Source organism: Lissotriton vulgaris, chromosome 1_1 (assembly GCF_964263255.1).
Source record: "Lissotriton vulgaris chromosome 1_1, aLisVul1.2, whole genome shotgun sequence".
Classification (NCBI taxonomy): Eukaryota; Metazoa; Chordata; class Amphibia; order Caudata; family Salamandridae; genus Lissotriton; species Lissotriton vulgaris.
The window spans coordinates 65,284,696-65,301,930 of NC_141685.1; the positions used below are offsets into that span (position 1 = coordinate 65,284,696).

General features: G+C 46.2%; 1 protein-coding gene across 1 annotated transcript; it reads right to left on the bottom strand.

Annotated features, from left to right (window-relative positions):
- Positions 1–3,047: 3,047 nt before the first annotated feature.
- LOC147737307 (uncharacterized) lies at positions 3,048–4,565 on the bottom strand. Its single transcript, XM_086923481.1, has 3 exons — positions 4,484–4,565; positions 3,750–4,399; positions 3,048–3,062 (listed from the first exon to the last, which is right to left on the bottom strand). The coding sequence occupies exons 1-3, from the start codon at positions 4,563–4,565 to the stop codon at positions 3,048–3,050; spliced, it is 747 nt and encodes a 248-aa protein (XP_086779607.1).
- Positions 4,566–17,235: the final 12,670 nt, after the last annotated feature.

Genomic DNA, 17,235 nt, shown 5'->3' on the forward strand with positions numbered 1-17,235 from the left:
CTACAGAAAGTGTGTGAACAGTCTATATGTTGTGCACCTGGCAGAGAAAAACACAGCAGAGGTGGGAAGAAGGTAGGTAATCTGATGGTCAAACCTATGTGGAAAGAGGGAATCACTTTGGGCAGAAAAGAGGGCTTACACGGAGGACTACTTTGTTTGGATGGCCAGCAAGAAAGTTAGGTCTGGAAGATAAGCCTGAAGCTCACTCATCCTGCAAGCAGAGGTGATGGTAAGCAAAAAACTAGTCTTCTAAGATGGCGAAGAGGACAATTATGTAGGCGCTCAAAGGGAGCACACATAAGATAAGTGAGGTCAACTCCCACTAGGGTATTACGAAAGGAGAAGGAGGAAAGAGATGAGTAATGCACTTCAGAAATCTGTTAACAATAGGATCGAAGGCCATGCTCAAGAGCTCGGGGTACCAGACTTGGGACTGATCGCGTTTGATCTTCTTCAGCAATCTTGGCAGAAGTGGTACAGGAGGGCGCAACTTCACTCGCAACGAAAAGGGTCGCCGAGCGAGAGCCACTTTGGAAACTCTAAAACGCAGAACTGCTGACATTGAGCGTTCTCTTCGGTGGCGAATAGATCTAACCAAGGCTCTCCCCACTACTGAAAGAGACCTAGCACGACCTTCGAGTGAAGATGCCATTTGTGATCCATCATGCACTGGCGGCTGAGTTTGTCCGTCCTTGCGTTCAGTGAACCTGTTAAGTGTTGAACTACCAGAGATATGCCCTGATGTTCCAGCCATGTCCAAAGGCGAAGAGCCTCTTGACATACGGTCCACGACCCCACCCTGCCCTGTTTGTTGCAGTACCACATGGCGGTGGTGTTGTCCGTGAACACCTGCACCACTCTTCCTTTGACAGAAAGAAGGAATGCCTTCAGTGCAAGACGAATCGCCTGGAGCTCCAGAGGGTTGATGTGGTGCCTGGACTCCGCCAGAGACCAGTGGTCTTTGATCTCCACCATTCCCATATGGCTGCCCAAACCCAGGAGTGACTCATCCGTCACTACTGTGAACTCAGGTTGGGGAAGGTAGAGGGATCTGCTGTTGACCCAATCCTGGTTCGTGAACCACCACTGCAACTAACTTGCAGTCCCCTCCGAAATCTGAATGTCTTCGGAAAGATTCCCCTGGTGCTGCGCCCACTGAAACTTCAGGTCCCACTGCAGAGCACGTATATGCCATCTGGCATGATGCACCAGCAGGATGCAGGAGGCCATGAGGCCCAGCAGCCTCAGGGTCATTCTCACCGAACACCGGGATGGAGGCTGAAACATCGGTATCATAGCCCCAATATACTGGACTTGCTGCTAGGGAGGATAGACCCAAAACTGTGTTGTGTCCAGAACTGCTCCGATGAAAAGGAGCTTATCGGATGGAATCAGGTGCGACTTCAGCACGTTAACTGAGAACCCCAGCAAATGCAGGAAGTCCATCGTAGTCAGGAGGTGGGAGCGTTCAAAAGCCAGTCAAGATAGCGGAAGACTGGAACCCCTGATCTGGACAGATGAGCTGCGACCACCGCCATCACTTTCGTGAACACCCGGGGGAGGGGGGGGGGCTGGTAAGGTCAAAGGGAAGTGTGGTAAACTGAAAATGCGTGTGGCCTACCGTGAATCGCAGGTAATGGCGGTGGGCAGGCACAACGGGGATGTGAAAGTAAGTGTCCTGCAAGTCCAACGCTACCATCAAATCTCCAGGGTCGAAAGCAGATAAGACCTGAGCCAAGATTAACAACTTGAACTTCTCCTTTCGGAGAAAGCGGTTGATGTCCCTGAGAACTAAGCTAGGATGCAGGCCTTTGTCCTTCTTGGGTACCAAGAAGTAGTGGGAGTAGCAACCCCGACCTACTTCTGGCACACGGACCCGTTTCACAAAGAGATCCATAACTTCCTGGAAGAGAAGGGCCAAATGATCCTCCGACATGGGATGAAATCACCACAAACTGCATGACCCTTACGCACTCCGCTGCTTGTGGAACTCCGCGTAGACCGCCAGAGTTTTTTTGTCACTTTGCGGAGTTCCTCACTGAGGAACTCCGCATAGGCTTAATCTTATCATGAAAAAATAGATATCAGTCATATGTTAAGAAACAAGGGTGAGAAGAAACCTTTTGGGTGGAGTAAAATTTAAGACATTATTATTGTGATTTTTTAGGCAATTAGTTGATTTTTGCAAGCACTAACACTTCTCTGTGTAAAGTAAAGACCTTGAGAGTTTTGTAACTTTCAGATACTCAAATTGTGGATTCTGTTGCAATGAAAAATATTTCCAGGCCTGAAATTTCTTTGGAGGTTGCATGCGGGCAGCCTAAGTTATCCTGCAAGAGTTTCTTGATGAATTCTATTGCAACTACAATATGTGCTCTCTCATGTAAAGTCAGGTTGTTAGAAGCTTTTCTGCAACTCAAGATACGCCTTACTTTTCACCTGGTGTGGATGCATTTCTCATGTTTAGTGATATCTCCTTTCTGAGTATAACGTTTCTGGCTTCACCCTCCTGTATAATGCTTTAGTCCAGTGTGAATTCTCTCATGTGAAATGACATTGTATTCAAGACTAAACCATATCTGACATTCAGAACACACATAAGGCTTTTTTTCCCCCGTGTGAGTTCGCTCATGTCAAGTGAGAAGTAATTTGTACCCAAAACATTGCTTGCATTTCGATCACTCATAAGGTTTTTCCCCGGAGTGAGATCGCTCATAAAGCATAACACTGCCCTTCAGATTCAACCTTTTATGGCATAAGGATTTTCTCTAGTGTGGAGTTTCTCATGGTGAAATAGCGTTTTTTTCAGCACCTTTTCTGGCATTCAGAGCACTCATAAGGTTTTTCATCAGTATGGAGTCGCTTATGGTTAGTGAGGCTGTGCCTATCAAATAGGAATTTCTGGCATTCACAGAAATTGGTAATGTTTTTCCCCTGTGTGCGTCTGCTCATGTTATGTTATGTTATGTTATGAGCATTTATTACGCGCACAGCTGCTCCAGCAAAGGAGCGTCCAGGCGCCTGACAAGGTAACAACATAACACAGCTTAAAAGGTGGCAAACTAAGGATAAAACAAATTAAGGAAATAGAAAGGTCTTGACGGCCCTACGAAATGAGAAAAGATCATCAAGGGCACGAATCTTTAAAGGAAGGGAATTCCACACGGCCGCAGCACTTACTCGGAGTGAGCGGCCGCCAGCACGGCTACGCTTGAACCAGGGGACTACTGCAAGATCGAGGTCCGACGGACGTAGAGAGCGGGCCGGAACATAGGGAGACAAGAGATTCAAAAGAATCTGGGCAGGAGAGCCCTTGAGGATCTTGTAGGACAAACAGAGCACTTTAAATTGAATCCTCTGCTTAATCGGCAGCCAATGAAGAGAGCGCAAGGTGTTGGCAGCGGAGCAGAATCTGGGTAAGCCCACGACTGCTCTAGCGGCCGCGTTTTGCACACGTTGTAGACGAGTAATTTCGGCCATGTAGAGTGAGATTGAGTTTAAAATGTATGCTTTTCTGGCATTCGGAGAACTGATTATTTTGATGGTGTGTTTTCTTATGGGGCTTGTAACCATCTCTACCTCTGAATCTTTTCTGACATTTAGAGCACTGATAATTTTTTTTCTCCAGTGTGGATTTTCACATGATCAGTGAGATGAGATTTTTGTATGAAACATTTTTGGCATTGGGAGCACTGATAAGGTTTTTCCCCAGTGTGGATTCTTATATGCTTAGTGAGACTGCTTTTTACACTGAAACATATCTGGCATTCGGAGCACTGATAAGGTTTTTCCCCAGTGTGGTTCATTATATGCAGTGTGAGATGTCTTTTTTGAATGAAACATTTCTGGCATTCAGAGCACTGATAAGGTTTTTCCCCAGTGTGGATTCTTATATGCTGAGTGAGATACCTTTTTCGACTGAAACATATCTGGCATTCAGAGCACTGATAAGGTTTTTCCCCAGTGTGGATTTTTATATGCTCAGTGAGATTGCATTTTTGACTGAAACATTTGTGGCATTCAGAGCACTGATAAGGTTTTTCTCCAGTGTGGGTTCTTATATGCTGAGTGAGACTGCTTTTTTCACTGAAACAGTTGTCGCATTCAGTGCACTGATAACGTTTTACCCAAGTGTGGATCCTTGTATGTTTAGTGAGTCTTTTTTTGTCACTGAAACATTTGTGGCATTCAGAGCACTGATAAGGTTTTTCCCCAGTGTGTAATCTTACATGTGCAGTTAGAAGTGATTTAAGTTGGAAATATTTTGGGCATTCGGAGCACTGATAAGGTTTTTCCCCAGTGTGGGTTCTTATATGCAGCGTGAGATGTCTTTTTTCATTGAAACATTCCCGGCATTCAGAGCACTGATAAGGTTTTTCCCCAGTGTGGAATCTCACATGTGCAGTTAGAAGTGATTTAAGTTTGAAATGTTTTGGGCATTCAGAGCACTGATAACGTTTTTCCACAGAGTGGGTTAATGCATGTTGATATAGACTCGCTTTGACTCTAAAGCTTTTCTGGCATTCAGAGCACTGAAAAGGTTTTTCCCCAGTGTGGATTCTCATATGCTCAGTGAGATAAGATTTACGCCTGAAACTTTTTTGGCATACTTTGCACGGAGAGTGTTTTCCCCCAGTGTGGATTCTCATATGTTCAGTGAGATAAGATTTACGCCTGAAACTTTTTTGGCATACTTTGCACTGAGAGTGGTTTTCCCCTGTGTGCATTCTGTCAAATTCTGTGAGATAAGATTTATGGCTGTATCTTTTTGGGCACAGGTAACTTTTTTCCCTAACTTTAGTTATTTTGCCTCGATTTTAGAGTCGGGCTTGTTTAGATAATGTTCAGCACTTATCTCTAAAAGAAATTGTGTGCAATCTTCTCAACACTTGAATTGAGCAAAAAATGTCGGGAAGCAATCCTGTAACACCTGTTGAAATTTTTCTAACAGATAATAGTCTTTAGGTAATAGCCTCTCCGACAGCAACTTAATTTGTGACTGAAGTTTTTCTCAAATCTATTTCTATAAGTTCTTAGCAATGCAGTAATAATGTGTTAATCTGATATTTAATGATTATACTGATAAGTACCTTTTTGCACTGGTGTAATGGCAGTAACTGAGGGCGTTAGAACGTGCAGAGTACTATTGTGGATCATTAGTCGTAGAACATCAGTTACTTCTACCCTTTCTATGTTTGGGGTAAGTTTAAGGTTTGTAGTTCTGAGGATGAGGATTTATTTACATTAGATATAGCGCAACAGTGCTCCTTTAATCAATTTTTATATTTAACAGTTTTACATATCACTCCTACACAACAGATAATGTTGAGGCGATTTACATAGAATTACAGAACAGTACACAATAAAAAGGAAAGAATCTGAGATGGTCATTAACACAATAAAGTGGTGAATTTTTAAGATTTTCGCAAGAAAGAGCAGAGTGGGTCAAGGTGTTATATCCCGAGGCAGATAGTCTCAAACTTGTGTAACTGGTTAAAAATGGTTGTTGAACAAAGGTGATTTTCCAATCTTTTGGTTGTTAAAGTGTCAGCTTCGAAGTCTTCTTTTTGCGTCTTTTCTTTGTTGGTATCCAGAAGAAACCTTTAGTTGTAACTTTCTTTTATGTAGTGTGTGCTTCCTCTCTAGAATTACATGATGCTTTAGATGAACGTTATTCTGTCATGCTGAATCAATTTGTCTTTCTGATAATATTTCAGATGAGGATGCTGAAGCAGTCTTTCTACATTATTTCTGATGCTGTGTGCACAGATATGGCTTTGCTCTGGGTTAAAGAAATGCAAAATTAGAGACTTCACTTACAGGTACAGTTCTTTTCTCGCCACACTTAGATTTTTGGAAATTGTTTAAACGTAGTATGCTGGATGTCCTTCAGTTTTTCAAAATAATCCTTCTTATGCCATTGACATTCACTTGCTTAGTGCTAAATCTTGCTTTCTTTGTCCGTAATTTCAATCACCTATAGTATTAAAATTAAATAGTTAATACATGTACATTTCCAAAAATATAATTTACAAGCCAAATCAATGCAGAATTTTGAATATGCTGAGCTGTTTTTCAGACAGAGCAGAGTGCAGAATGATAGCATGAGAGTACTTGGATGTAGGAGTGAGGTTTTGAAGAATTTTCAACATTTTATTAAGCTCACAAAGAATACATGTACCCTATGGAGTTGCAACATCGTATCCCAAAGGCAGATTTGAAAGTCATATGGACTGGCACCAAACAGATTAAAAAGCTATATACTATTAATTAATTTGTAATGCAGATTTCTGGGAAGGGAATGACTCCTCCACGGACAACAGGCGTTTTTCCCTGCCCTGAGTTACCACCTACTTGTATCTGGTTTCCTGACTTTTGAGTTTTGGCCTCTGCCTCAAGCAAATCTATTGTGTGCTGCGAGGACTATGCCTAGACCAGGGGCCTCCAACCTTTTGTGTAGTCAGAGCTACTTCTGGCCAGTGAAAATCGTCGTGAGCTACTGAACCCGAAGCAACTCACGCATTTTTCTGAGAGACCCCCCCACATCCAGTTTCATTGACTTTAAGCCTAATTTCATCAGAACCCATACTGTGCATTTCTGCCCTCCATTTCACTCATTTTTTGTGCCTTTCTGCCCTCTGTTTCACTTGTTTTCCCCTTGTTTTTTGTGGCTTCTGCTCTCTGTTTCACTCGTTTCCCCCTTGTTTTTTGTGCCCTTCTGCCCTCTGTTTCACTCGTTTTTTGGGGCCTTCTGCCCTCTGTTTCACTCGTTTTCCCCTTGTTTTTGTACCCTTCTGCCCTCTGTTTCCCTCGTTTTTTGTGCCTTTCTGCCCTCTGTTCCACCCGTTTTCCCCTTGTTTTTGTGCCCTTCTGCCCTGTTTCACTCGTTTTCCCCTTGTTTTTCGTGCCCTTCTGCCCTGTTTCCCTTGTTTTCTGTGGCCTTCTGCTCTCTGGTTCACTCGTTTCCCCCTTGTTTTGTGCCCTTCTGCCCTCTGTTTCCCTCATTTTTCGTGCCCTTCTGCCTCTGTTTCCCTCGTTTTTTGTGGCCTTCTGCCCTCTGTTTCACTCATTTTCCCCTTGTTTTTTGTGCCCTCTGTTCCCTCGTTTTTTGTGCCCTTCTGCCCTGTTTCCCTCGTTTTTCGTGCCCTTCTGCCCTCTGTTTCCCTCGTTTTTTGTGGCCTTCTGTCCTCTGTTGCACTTGTTTTCCCCTTGTTTCCCGTGCCCTTCTGCCTTCTGTTTCCCTCTTTTCATGTGTCATTCCGCCCTGTTTCACTCATTGTCCACTTGTTTTTTGTGCCCTTCTGCCCTCTGTTTCCCTCGTTTTTCGTGCCCTTCTGCCCTCTGTTTTCCTTGTTTTTTTGTGGCCTTCTGCTCTCTGTTTCACTCGTTTTCACCTTGTTTTTGTGCGCTTCTGGCCTCTGTTTCCCTCGTTTTTTTGTGGCCATCTGCCCTGTTTCACTCGTTTTCCCCTTGTTTTTCGTGGCTTTCTGCCCTCTGTTTCCCTTGTGTTTTGTGGCCTTCTGCTCTTTTTTTCACTTGTTTTCCCCTTGTTTAGTGCCCTTCTGCACTCTGTTTCCCTCGTTTTTTGTGCCCTTCTGCCCTCTGTTTCCTTCGTGTTTCGTGCCCTTCTGCCCTCTGTTTTCCTTGTTTTTTTGTGGCCTTCTGCTCTCTGTTTCACTCGTTTTCACCTTGTTTTTGTGCCCTTCTGCCCTCTGTTTCCCTGGTTTGATTGTGGCCATCTGCCCTGTTTCACTCGTTTTCCCCTTGTTTTTTGTGCCTTTCTGCCCTTTGTTTCCCTTGTTTTTTGTGGCCTTCTGCTCTTTGTTTCATTCGTTTTCCCCTTGTTTTGTGCCCTTCTGCACTCTGTTTCCCTCGTTTTTTGTGCCCTTCTGCCCTCTGTTTCCTTCGTGTTTCGTGCCCTTCTGCCCGCTGTTTCCCTTGTTTGTCGTGCCCTTCTGCCCTCGTTTTCCACTTGTTTTTCGTGCCCTTCTGCCCTCTGTTTTTGACGTTTTTCGTGCCCTTCTGTCCTTCTGCCCTCTATTTCATTCGTTTTCCACTTGTTTTTCGTGCCCTTCTGCCCTCTGTTTCCTTCGTGTTTCGTGCCCTTCTGCCCTCTGTTTCCTTTGCTTTTTGTGTCCTTCTGCCCTCTGTTTCACTCGTTTTCCCATTGTTTCTTGTGTCCTTCTGCCCTCTGTTTCCCTCGTTTGTCATGCCCATCTGCCCTCGTTTTCTACTTGTTTTTCGTGCCCTTCTGCCCTCTGTTTTCGTCGTTTTTCGTGCCCTTCTGCCCTCTATTTCATTTGTTTTCCACTTGTTTTTCGTGCCCTTCTGCACTCTGTTTCCCTCGTTTTTCGTGCCTTTGTGCACTCCGTTTCCCTCATTTTTCGTGCCCTTCTACCCTCTGTTTCATTCGTTTTCCACTTGTTTTTCATGCCCTTCTGCCCTCTGTTTCCCTTGTATTTTGTGCCCTTCTGCCCTCTGTTTCCCTCTTTTTTGTGGCCTTCTGCCCTCTGTTTCACCAGTTTTCCCCTTGTTTTTTGTGCCCTTCTGCCCTCTGTTTCCCTCGTTTGTCGTGCCCTTCGGCCCTCGTTTTCCACTTGTTTTTCGTGCCCTTCTGCCCTCTGTTTCCCTTGTTTTCCGTGCCCTTCTGCCCTCTGTTTCATTCGTTTTCCACTTGTTTTTCGTGCCCTTCTGCCCTCTGTTTCCCTCGTTTTTTGTGCCTTTCTGCCCTCTGTTTCCCTCATTTTTCATGCCCTTCTGCCCTTTGTTTCATTTGTTTTCCACTTGTTTTTTGTGCCCTTCTGCCCTCTGTTTCCCTCGTTTTTCGTGTCCTTCTGCCCTCTGTTTCACTCGTTTTCCACTTGTTTTTCGTGCCCTTCTGCCCTCTGTTTCCCTCGTTTTTCGTTCCCTTCTGCCCTCTGTTTCATTCATTTTTCACTTGTTTTTCATGCCCTTCTGCCCCCTGTTTCCCTTGTTTTTCATGCCCTTCTGCCCTCTGTTTCTCCTCATTTTTCGTTCCCTTCTGCCCTCTGTTTACCTCATTTTTTGTGCCCTTTTGCCCTCTGTTTCCTTCATTTTTCGTGCCCTTCTGCCCTGTTTCCCCTCGTTTTTGTTCCCTTCTGCCCTCTGTTTCCCTCGTTTTTCATGCCCTCCTGCCCTCTGTTTCACTCGTTTTCCCCTTGTTTTTCGTGCCCTTCTGCCCTCTGTTTCCCTCGTTTTTCGTGCCCTTCTGCCCTCTGTTTCGCTCGTTTTCCACTTGTTTTTCGTGCCCTTCTGCCCTCTGTTTACATTGTTTTTTGTGCGGTTCTGCCCTCGATGACGTCACAGGGGTCAGATTCTCACAAGAAAGGTCTGCAGCACCAGGAGAGGAGCGTCATCCTCTTCACCCGCCCCCACCCTCAGCTAAGCTCCAATACGAGCGGCTGGTTTGGGTGAGGGCGGGCAAATGCAGCCGGAAAAGTAAATAGCCCATGAAGGGCTACACAAGCTACTCCCGCGGTCTCCGTGAGCTACCGGTAGCTCGTGATCGACCGGTTAGAGACCCCGGGCCTAGACCTATCCCTCAACTATGGTCCAGAGTGTGAATCAAGGGCAATGAAATTAAGGCGTACTTTTATGTATTCATTTTATTCCACCTTTTTCTGCACCTGGATTTACTGGGTGCAGAAAACCAGGACACAATCTTTTTCCAGACAGAAAACTTAGACTGAAAAGACGCATAAGACTCTGGGTGCAGCAGAAGCAGCCAAAACTTATGCTGGTTTTTTTCACTAACGGGGGGAAACACACAATTCTTCCCCCTGTTGGTGTTCACAGTTGTTGTCTGCCTGTGATTCGGTGTTTAGTGCAGAGCGTATCGATTAGAGCTGAGGGGCCGAGCCGAGGAGGAGTTGATGAGCAAGCGGAACGGAGCCTGGGATGACTGCCAGGGTTTGTTTTGTGCCCTTCTGCCCTCTGTTTCACTCGTTTTTTGGGGCCTTCTGCCCTCTGTTTCACTCGTTTTCCCCTTGTTTTTGTACCCTTCTGCCCTCTGTTTCCCTCGTTTTTTGTGCCTTTCTGCCCTCTGTTCCACCCGTTTTCCCCTTGTTTTTGTGCCCTTCTGCCCTGTTTCACTCGTTTTCCCCTTGTTTTTTGTGCCCTTCTGCCCTGTTTCCCTTGTTTTCTGTGGCCTTCTGCTCTCTGGTTCACTTGTTTCCCCCTTGTTTTGTGCCCTTCTGCCCTCTGTTTCCCTCATTTTTCGTGCCCTTCTGCCTCTGTTTCCCTCGTTTTTTGTGGCCTTCTGCCCTCTGTTTCACTCATTTTCCCCTTGTTTTTTGTGCCCTCTGTTTCCCTCGTTTTTTGTGCCCTTCTGCCCTGTTTCCCTCGTTTTTCGTGCCCTTCTGCCCTCTGTTTCCCTCGTTTTTTGTGGCCTTCTGTCCTCTGTTGCACTTGTTTTCCCCTTGTTTCCCGTGCCCTTCTGCCTTCTGTTTCCCTCTTTTCATGTGTCATTCCGCCCTGTTTCACTCATTGTCCACTTGTTTTTTGTGCCCTTCTGCCCTCTGTTTCCCTCGTTTTTCGTGCCCTTCTGCCCTCTGTTTTCCTTGTTTTTTTGTGGCCTTCTGCTCTCTGTTTCACTCGTTTTCACCTTGTTTTTGTGCCCTTCTGGCCTCTGTTTCCCTCGTTTTTTTGTGGCCATCTGCCCTGTTTCACTCGTTTTCCCCTTGTTTTTCGTGGCTTTCTGCCCTCTGTTTTCCTTGTGTTTTGTGGCCTTCTGCTCTTTTTTTCACTCGTTTTCCCCTTGTTTAGTGCCCTTCTGCACTCTGTTTCCCTCGTTTTTTGTGCCCTTCTGCCCTCTGTTTCCTTCGTGTTTCGTGCCCTTCTGCCCTCTATTTTCCTTGTTTTTTTGTGGCCTTCTGCTCTCTGTTTCACTCGTTTTCACCTTGTTTTTGTGCCCTTCTGCCCTCTGTTTCCCTCGTTTTTTTGTGGCCATCTGCCCTGTTTCACTCATTTTCCCCTTGTTTTTTGTGCCTTTCTGCCCTTTGTTTCCCTTGTTTTTTGTGGCCTTCTGCTCTTTGTTTCATTCGTTTTCCCCTTGTTTTGTGCCCTTCTGCACTCTGTTTCCCTCGTTTTTGTGCCCTTCTGCCCTCTGTTTCCTTCGTGTTTCGTGCCCTTCTGCCCGCTGTTTCCCTTGTTTGTCGTGCCCTTCTGCCCTCGTTTTCCACTTGTTTTTCGTGCCCTTCTGCCCTCTGTTTTTGACGTTTTTCGTGCCCTTCTGTCCTTCTGCCCTCTATTTCATTCGTTTTCCACTTGTTTTTCGTGCCCTTCTGCCCTCTGTTTCCTTCGTGTTTCGTGCCCTTCTGCCCTCTGTTTCCTTTGCTTTTTGTGTCCTTCTGCCCTCTGTTTCACTCGTTTTCCCATTGTTTCTTGTGTCCTTCTACCCTCTGTTTCCCTCGTTTGTCATGCCCATCTGCCCTCGTTTTCTACTTGTTTTTCGTGCCCTTCTGCCCTCTGTTTTCGTCGTTTTTTGTGCCCTTCTGCCCTCTATTTCATTTGTTTTCCACTTGTTTTTCGTGCCCTTCTGCACTCTGTTTCCCTCGTTTTTCGTGCCTTTCTGCACTCCGTTTCCCTCATTTTTCGTGCCCTTCTACCCTCTGTTTCATTCGTTTTCCACTTGTTTTTCATGCCCTTCTGCCCTCTGTTTCCCTCGTATTTTGTGCCCTTCTGCCCTCTGTTTCCCTCTTTTTTGTGGCCTTCTGCCCTCTGTTTCACCAGTTTTCCCCTTGTTTTTTGTGCCCTTCTGCCCTCTGTTTCCCTCGTTTGTCGTGCCCTTCGGCCCTCATTTTCCACTTGTTTTTCGTGCCCTTCTGCCCTCTGTTTCCCTTGTTTTCCGTGCCCTTCTGCCCTCTGTTTCATTCGTTTTCCACTTGTTTTTCGTGCCCTTCTGCCCTCTGTTTCCCTCGTTTTTTGTGCCTTTCTGCCCTCTGTTTCCCTCATTTTTCATGCCCTTCTGCCCTTTGTTTCATTTGTTTTCCACTTGTTTTTTGTGCCCTTCTGCCCTCTGTTTCCCTCGTTTTTCGTGTCCTTCTGCCCTCTGTTTCACTCGTTTTCCACTTGTTTTTCGTGCCCTTCTGCCCTCTGTTTCCCTCGTTTTTCGTTCCCTTCTGCCCTCTGTTTCATTCATTTTTCACTTGTTTTTCATGCCCTTCTGCCCCCTGTTTCCCTTGTTTTTCATGCCCTTCTGCCCTCTGTTTCTCCTCATTTTTCGTTCCCTTCTGCCCTCTGTTTACCTCATTTTTTGTGCCCTTTTGCCCTCTGTTTCCTTCATTTTTCGTGCCCTTCTGCCCTGTTTCCCCTCGTTTTTGTTCCCTTCTGCCCTCTGTTTCCCTCGTTTTTCGTGCCCTCCTGCCCTCTGTTTCACTCGTTTTCCCCTTGTTTTTCGTGCCCTTCTGCCCTCTGTTTCCCTCGTTTTTCGTGCCCTTCTGCCCTCTGTTTCGCTCGTTTTCCACTTGTTTTTCGTGCCCTTCTGCCCTCTGTTTACATTGTTTTTTGTGCGGTTCTGCCCTCGATGACGTCACAGGGGTCAGATTCTCACAAGAAGGGTCTGCAGCACCAGGAGAGGAGCGTCATCCTCTTCACCCGCCCCCACCCTCAGCTAAGCTCCAATACGAGCGGCTGGTTTGGGTGAGGGCGGGCAAATGCAGCCGGAAAAGTAAATAGCCCATGAAGGGCTACACAAGCTACTCCCGCGGTCTCCGTGAGCTACCGGTAGCTCGTGATCGACCGGTTAGAGACCCCGGGCCTAGACCTATCCCTCAACTATGGTCCAGAGTGTGAATCAAGGGCAATGAAATTAAGGCGTACTTTTATGTATTCATTTTATTCCACCTTTTTCTGCACCTGGATTTACTGGGTGCAGAAAACCAAGACACAATCTTTTTCCAGACAGAAAACTTAGACTGAAAAGACGCATAAGACTCTGGGTGCAGCAGAAGCAGCCAAAACTTATGCTGGTTTTTTTCACTAACGGGGGGAAACACACAATTCTTCCCCCTGTTGGTGTTCACAGTTGTTGTCTGCCTGTGATTCGGTGTTTAGTGCAGAGCGTATCGATTAGAGCTGAGGGGCCGAGCCGATGAGGAGTTGATGAGCAAGCGGAACGGAGCCTGGGATGACTGCCAGGGTTTGTTTTGTGACCGGTTCCCGCTTCACCCGCGTCCTGTTATATGGGCGCTTTAAGTTCTACGGATCTGCGATGGAGGCAGGAACGGCCGCTGCCAGCACCGCAGTGCTAAAGCGCTGCTGGTGCTGCTCGTGCGGCGGCTGCTGCAGAGCACAGAGGAGCCTTGGCCTGCCACCTGATTTATGTCAAAAATGTGTTTATTCATTTTTTTTTTCCACAGTCCACAGGCAAAAATTACATCATCACTTGGTCCCACGCTGGGGATCAGAAAGCCTCAACAGAATTATAACAGGTGGACAAAGTGCATTGATCAATATAAATCAGCTCCTCCTCTTATTAGATAAGCCAAATGAAAGATGCAGCTTCTAAGTGCCCCTGAGCTTAGAGAGAGAGATAAAGAAAAAAAAAGACGATCATGCAACTTTGCTAAGCCAGCAGATAGGTCTAAAGAAAACTCAACGGCCTTCTGTAGCGGTAATTTCTCCAGGTTGCTCCACCGAGGTGTTGTATGCGGAATAGCCAAAAAGCGTGGACAAACTCATCCTAACATGGGATAAGTAATTATGAATCTAACAAGGAACAAAGAAAAAAACGAATAAAAAAACACTCCCCGGCGTGGCTACCGGCCGAGAAAGATGGTTGCGTTCTAGCAGAGTGTCAGGATCTGACTAAGCGCCTGCATGATTGTGCTGGGAGAACTGTAACACGGTATTTCAGAATATGGCTAGAAAAACTACATTTCCCAGAAGCCTCGGCTGAGGCTACTTTAGTCTGCATGACACGCTTCCTGTTGCGTGTTATTCCGGGTTCTGGTTTCGAGAGAGAGGAGTCGCCTCTCGCTGCTTCGAGTATACGCCTGGGGGAATGGTGTTTTGGACCCGCTGCTGAAGGTAGGAGCGGATCCCCACCCCCTGTTGTTTATCGGCATTAAGCGGAGCGCAGTGGTTGCTGCCACGCGTTGCCGTCTTTTCTTTGCGTGCAGTGAAGGAACTGCAGCGCATCATCTTTGATTTGGTTGTTTGAGATGCGGAGCGTGGTGGTATTCCGCCACACGTTGCCGTGTCAATACATGGAGTTTACATTTCTTGACTTTTGAGAAAAGGTTAGAAGAGCGGAGCGGAGTGGTAATAGGCACCACACGCCGCCGTGTCTTCCTGAACTTCGTGTTATTACCTTTGCGCTTTCTTCTACTTCCTGACTACTGTTAAGTAGGCGGTGCACGATGGTGGTCGCAGCTACGTAGCACCAGAACAAGCTGCTTGTGTACATAAGAGTGTAATTTGATTTAACCTGCTAGCGGAGCGCGGTGGCGGTCGCAGCTACGCGTTTCCGTGTGAGCTATCTAAGGTTACATGGAGTATTGTGCCCTTATAGTATTAGCCTGAAATAATACTATTTAACAATATTCCGTTCTTTATTTTTGGGAGATCTTCATCTGGTTAAATGTGGAATATTAACTGATTGTCTCTCATCCAGTAGATTCCGCAGAGCGGAGTGCTGTGGTTCTTGCTTCCCACGCATTACTGTGTTTTGCAATTCTACTTCAGTACTGATTCCCTTTGTTCTCCACAGTCCTTCTCTTCTGTGTCATTGGTGGGAAACCATCCCAGGAACCCCCATATGCTATAGAGCAATTACATGTAGAAGGTAGGATAGACAGTATCTATCAGGTCCATTCTCTCCAGTTGTGTTTATGATTTTGGTCTTACGATGTTTATATTTCATATAGGGCAAGTCTAACCCACAGAGGGATATCAGAGAAATATATTTCCGAATTCCTGCTTTTATTCACAGGTATTCAGTTTATAAGGAAATTATATGAGTGTTCATATTGCTGAAAAGAACGGTGTTCTTATCCCTGTGTGTTTTGTCGTTTCAGATATTCCCTTTCCCAGCAGACCCCATCCTTTCCTTCCCTGTTTATTATTTTGTATTTACCCCTCACCTAATGGCCCAAACCCTCTGTTGATATATAATCAGAGGGTTTGTGACGTTTGGAGGTGGGCTGTATGATCAACATCCGGATCCTGTGGAGCGTACTTGACACAGAGCTCCGTGACTGCAGGGCACCTTCCCCGACAATCCGCACAATAATCCTGACTTCAGCAGGCGCTGCTACGGCTGTATAAAAAAGGGAGATCTTCCGGTTCCCGGTGAAGCAATCGGCTACTCCAGACTCCTAAAAGTCAAGCGGCTACGAGACAGTGCAACCGGGGCCTAACAGCACTAAGGAAGCCGGGGACTAAAGTTTCACGGCGGCCCGGCATATAGATGACCCGACAAGAACTGCTCCTGGACACAGAATAAAGGCGGCAAAAACCAAAACGGAAGCGGCTGCGCGCACAGGACATCCTTAGACTACAAGGTACTGGCGACTGCTGGAGGAGGCAGCGAGGGGGCTCTGACTGAAAACCCGACGTTACCGGGCAGGGACTGTGGACTGGGGACGCCGCAGTACGGCGGCACAAAATGGCGGCTTAATCCTGGAACCACCGGCCTCTCTGTTACCACCACTGAGCACACCAGCCCGCTCACCTGCCCCACACGCAGCACTAGCTGCAAATCAGTGACACCAGCAGGCATTTTAAGGGGCCTAGATAGCACTGTGCGAAGACACCCGGCGCTGTCTCACGAGCTTAACGGGGCTATAGGTAGCAGTTCCACGGCTGAAAGACAGGAGCTGGAGGTACCACAGGCCGCTGGTTCTACACAGCGGACCAGCCCAGCACAACGCAGGCCCACACGCGTTCCCGGAGTCACCAAGGAACACACTGTACAACACATCGAGGAACAGTTGGCAAACGGGGCTCTTCTCCTGTCCTCATGAATTTTTGGGTGCGTGTCCACTGCAATCAAGTACCATGACGGGCAGGGGGCCCAAGGTGCAACAGCCTCCGCACTTGGAAAAATATGCCTATGTAAAAGAACCCCAGAATGGTCAACTGAACGAAGCACCACGCACATCATCCCAGACGACCAACCCGCCTGGTGACGCCGAACAGGTCACCCTGAAAGACGTTATGGCGGCATTGCACACAATGCAACTTCAATGGGCACTATCTCCACCGATATCTCCCTGATAAGGGCGGACTTCTCCAAGTTGTCAGACCGTTTGATTGAGGTGGAAAAAGCGACTTTCTGCTTGTGCACGCTTGCACAAACCTCGAGTCCCGCCGCCGGAAGTAGAGAGCCCTGTTGAATCATTTTGGACAGGGAGTTATTTTAACCTTTAATTAATCATCTCAATTGGAAGAGGAACCACGTTATTAGAGGGGTTTTGCTCTACCAAATATCTCCACATCAGGAGGATCTCGCTATTTATTAAGTTATCAAGTGTATCCTTCACTTGAATGAATAAGAGGTTCCGGTCGTCGGGATCAGTTATTAACCTTTTTTTCACACAGCGTGATATTTTCTTGTTTGGAATCCGTCCATCTAGGAAATAAAATACTAATGTCCTATCTTGACTAGACGTCGCCATTGAGCCTTACACGCTATATCTACATATCATACTCTTGTTACCAGACAGCTAAGACCATTCTTTAAAGAAACTAAGAAAGAAAAATATTTTCTATACATCATTACAACAACTTTTAAACTTTTTGTGGCTACTCCAGAAGAAGACGCTGGCCGCCGAAACGCGCGTAGAGTACCAATCTGCCACTTCCAGTGTTTTTTAAATTTATATATGTTTTCATTTGTATTGTGATCTATGCCATGTGATTTATACATTGTTGTTTTAAGTCTAGTTTGTACACTTTTTTAACGTACATATTAAATTTGTAATTGTGATATTGTTCTTTTTAATCCTTAATAAATTGTTTACTTTACAAACATTTCGTAGCTTAATTCCCTTCCATTTATTAAAATTTCTTTGATTGTCTTTTATGGTTGCTTAGATTGTTAAATACCAAATGAGGTGGAAAAAGCTACATCGGGGCTAACTGACGACACGGCGGCCTTGAAACACAAAGTACAGAAACTGGAAGATGACAATCTGCTATTAAAGGCGAAACTTGATGAACAGGAAGGCCGCTCACGGTGCAACAACGTACGCCTGGTGGGTGTACCGGAAA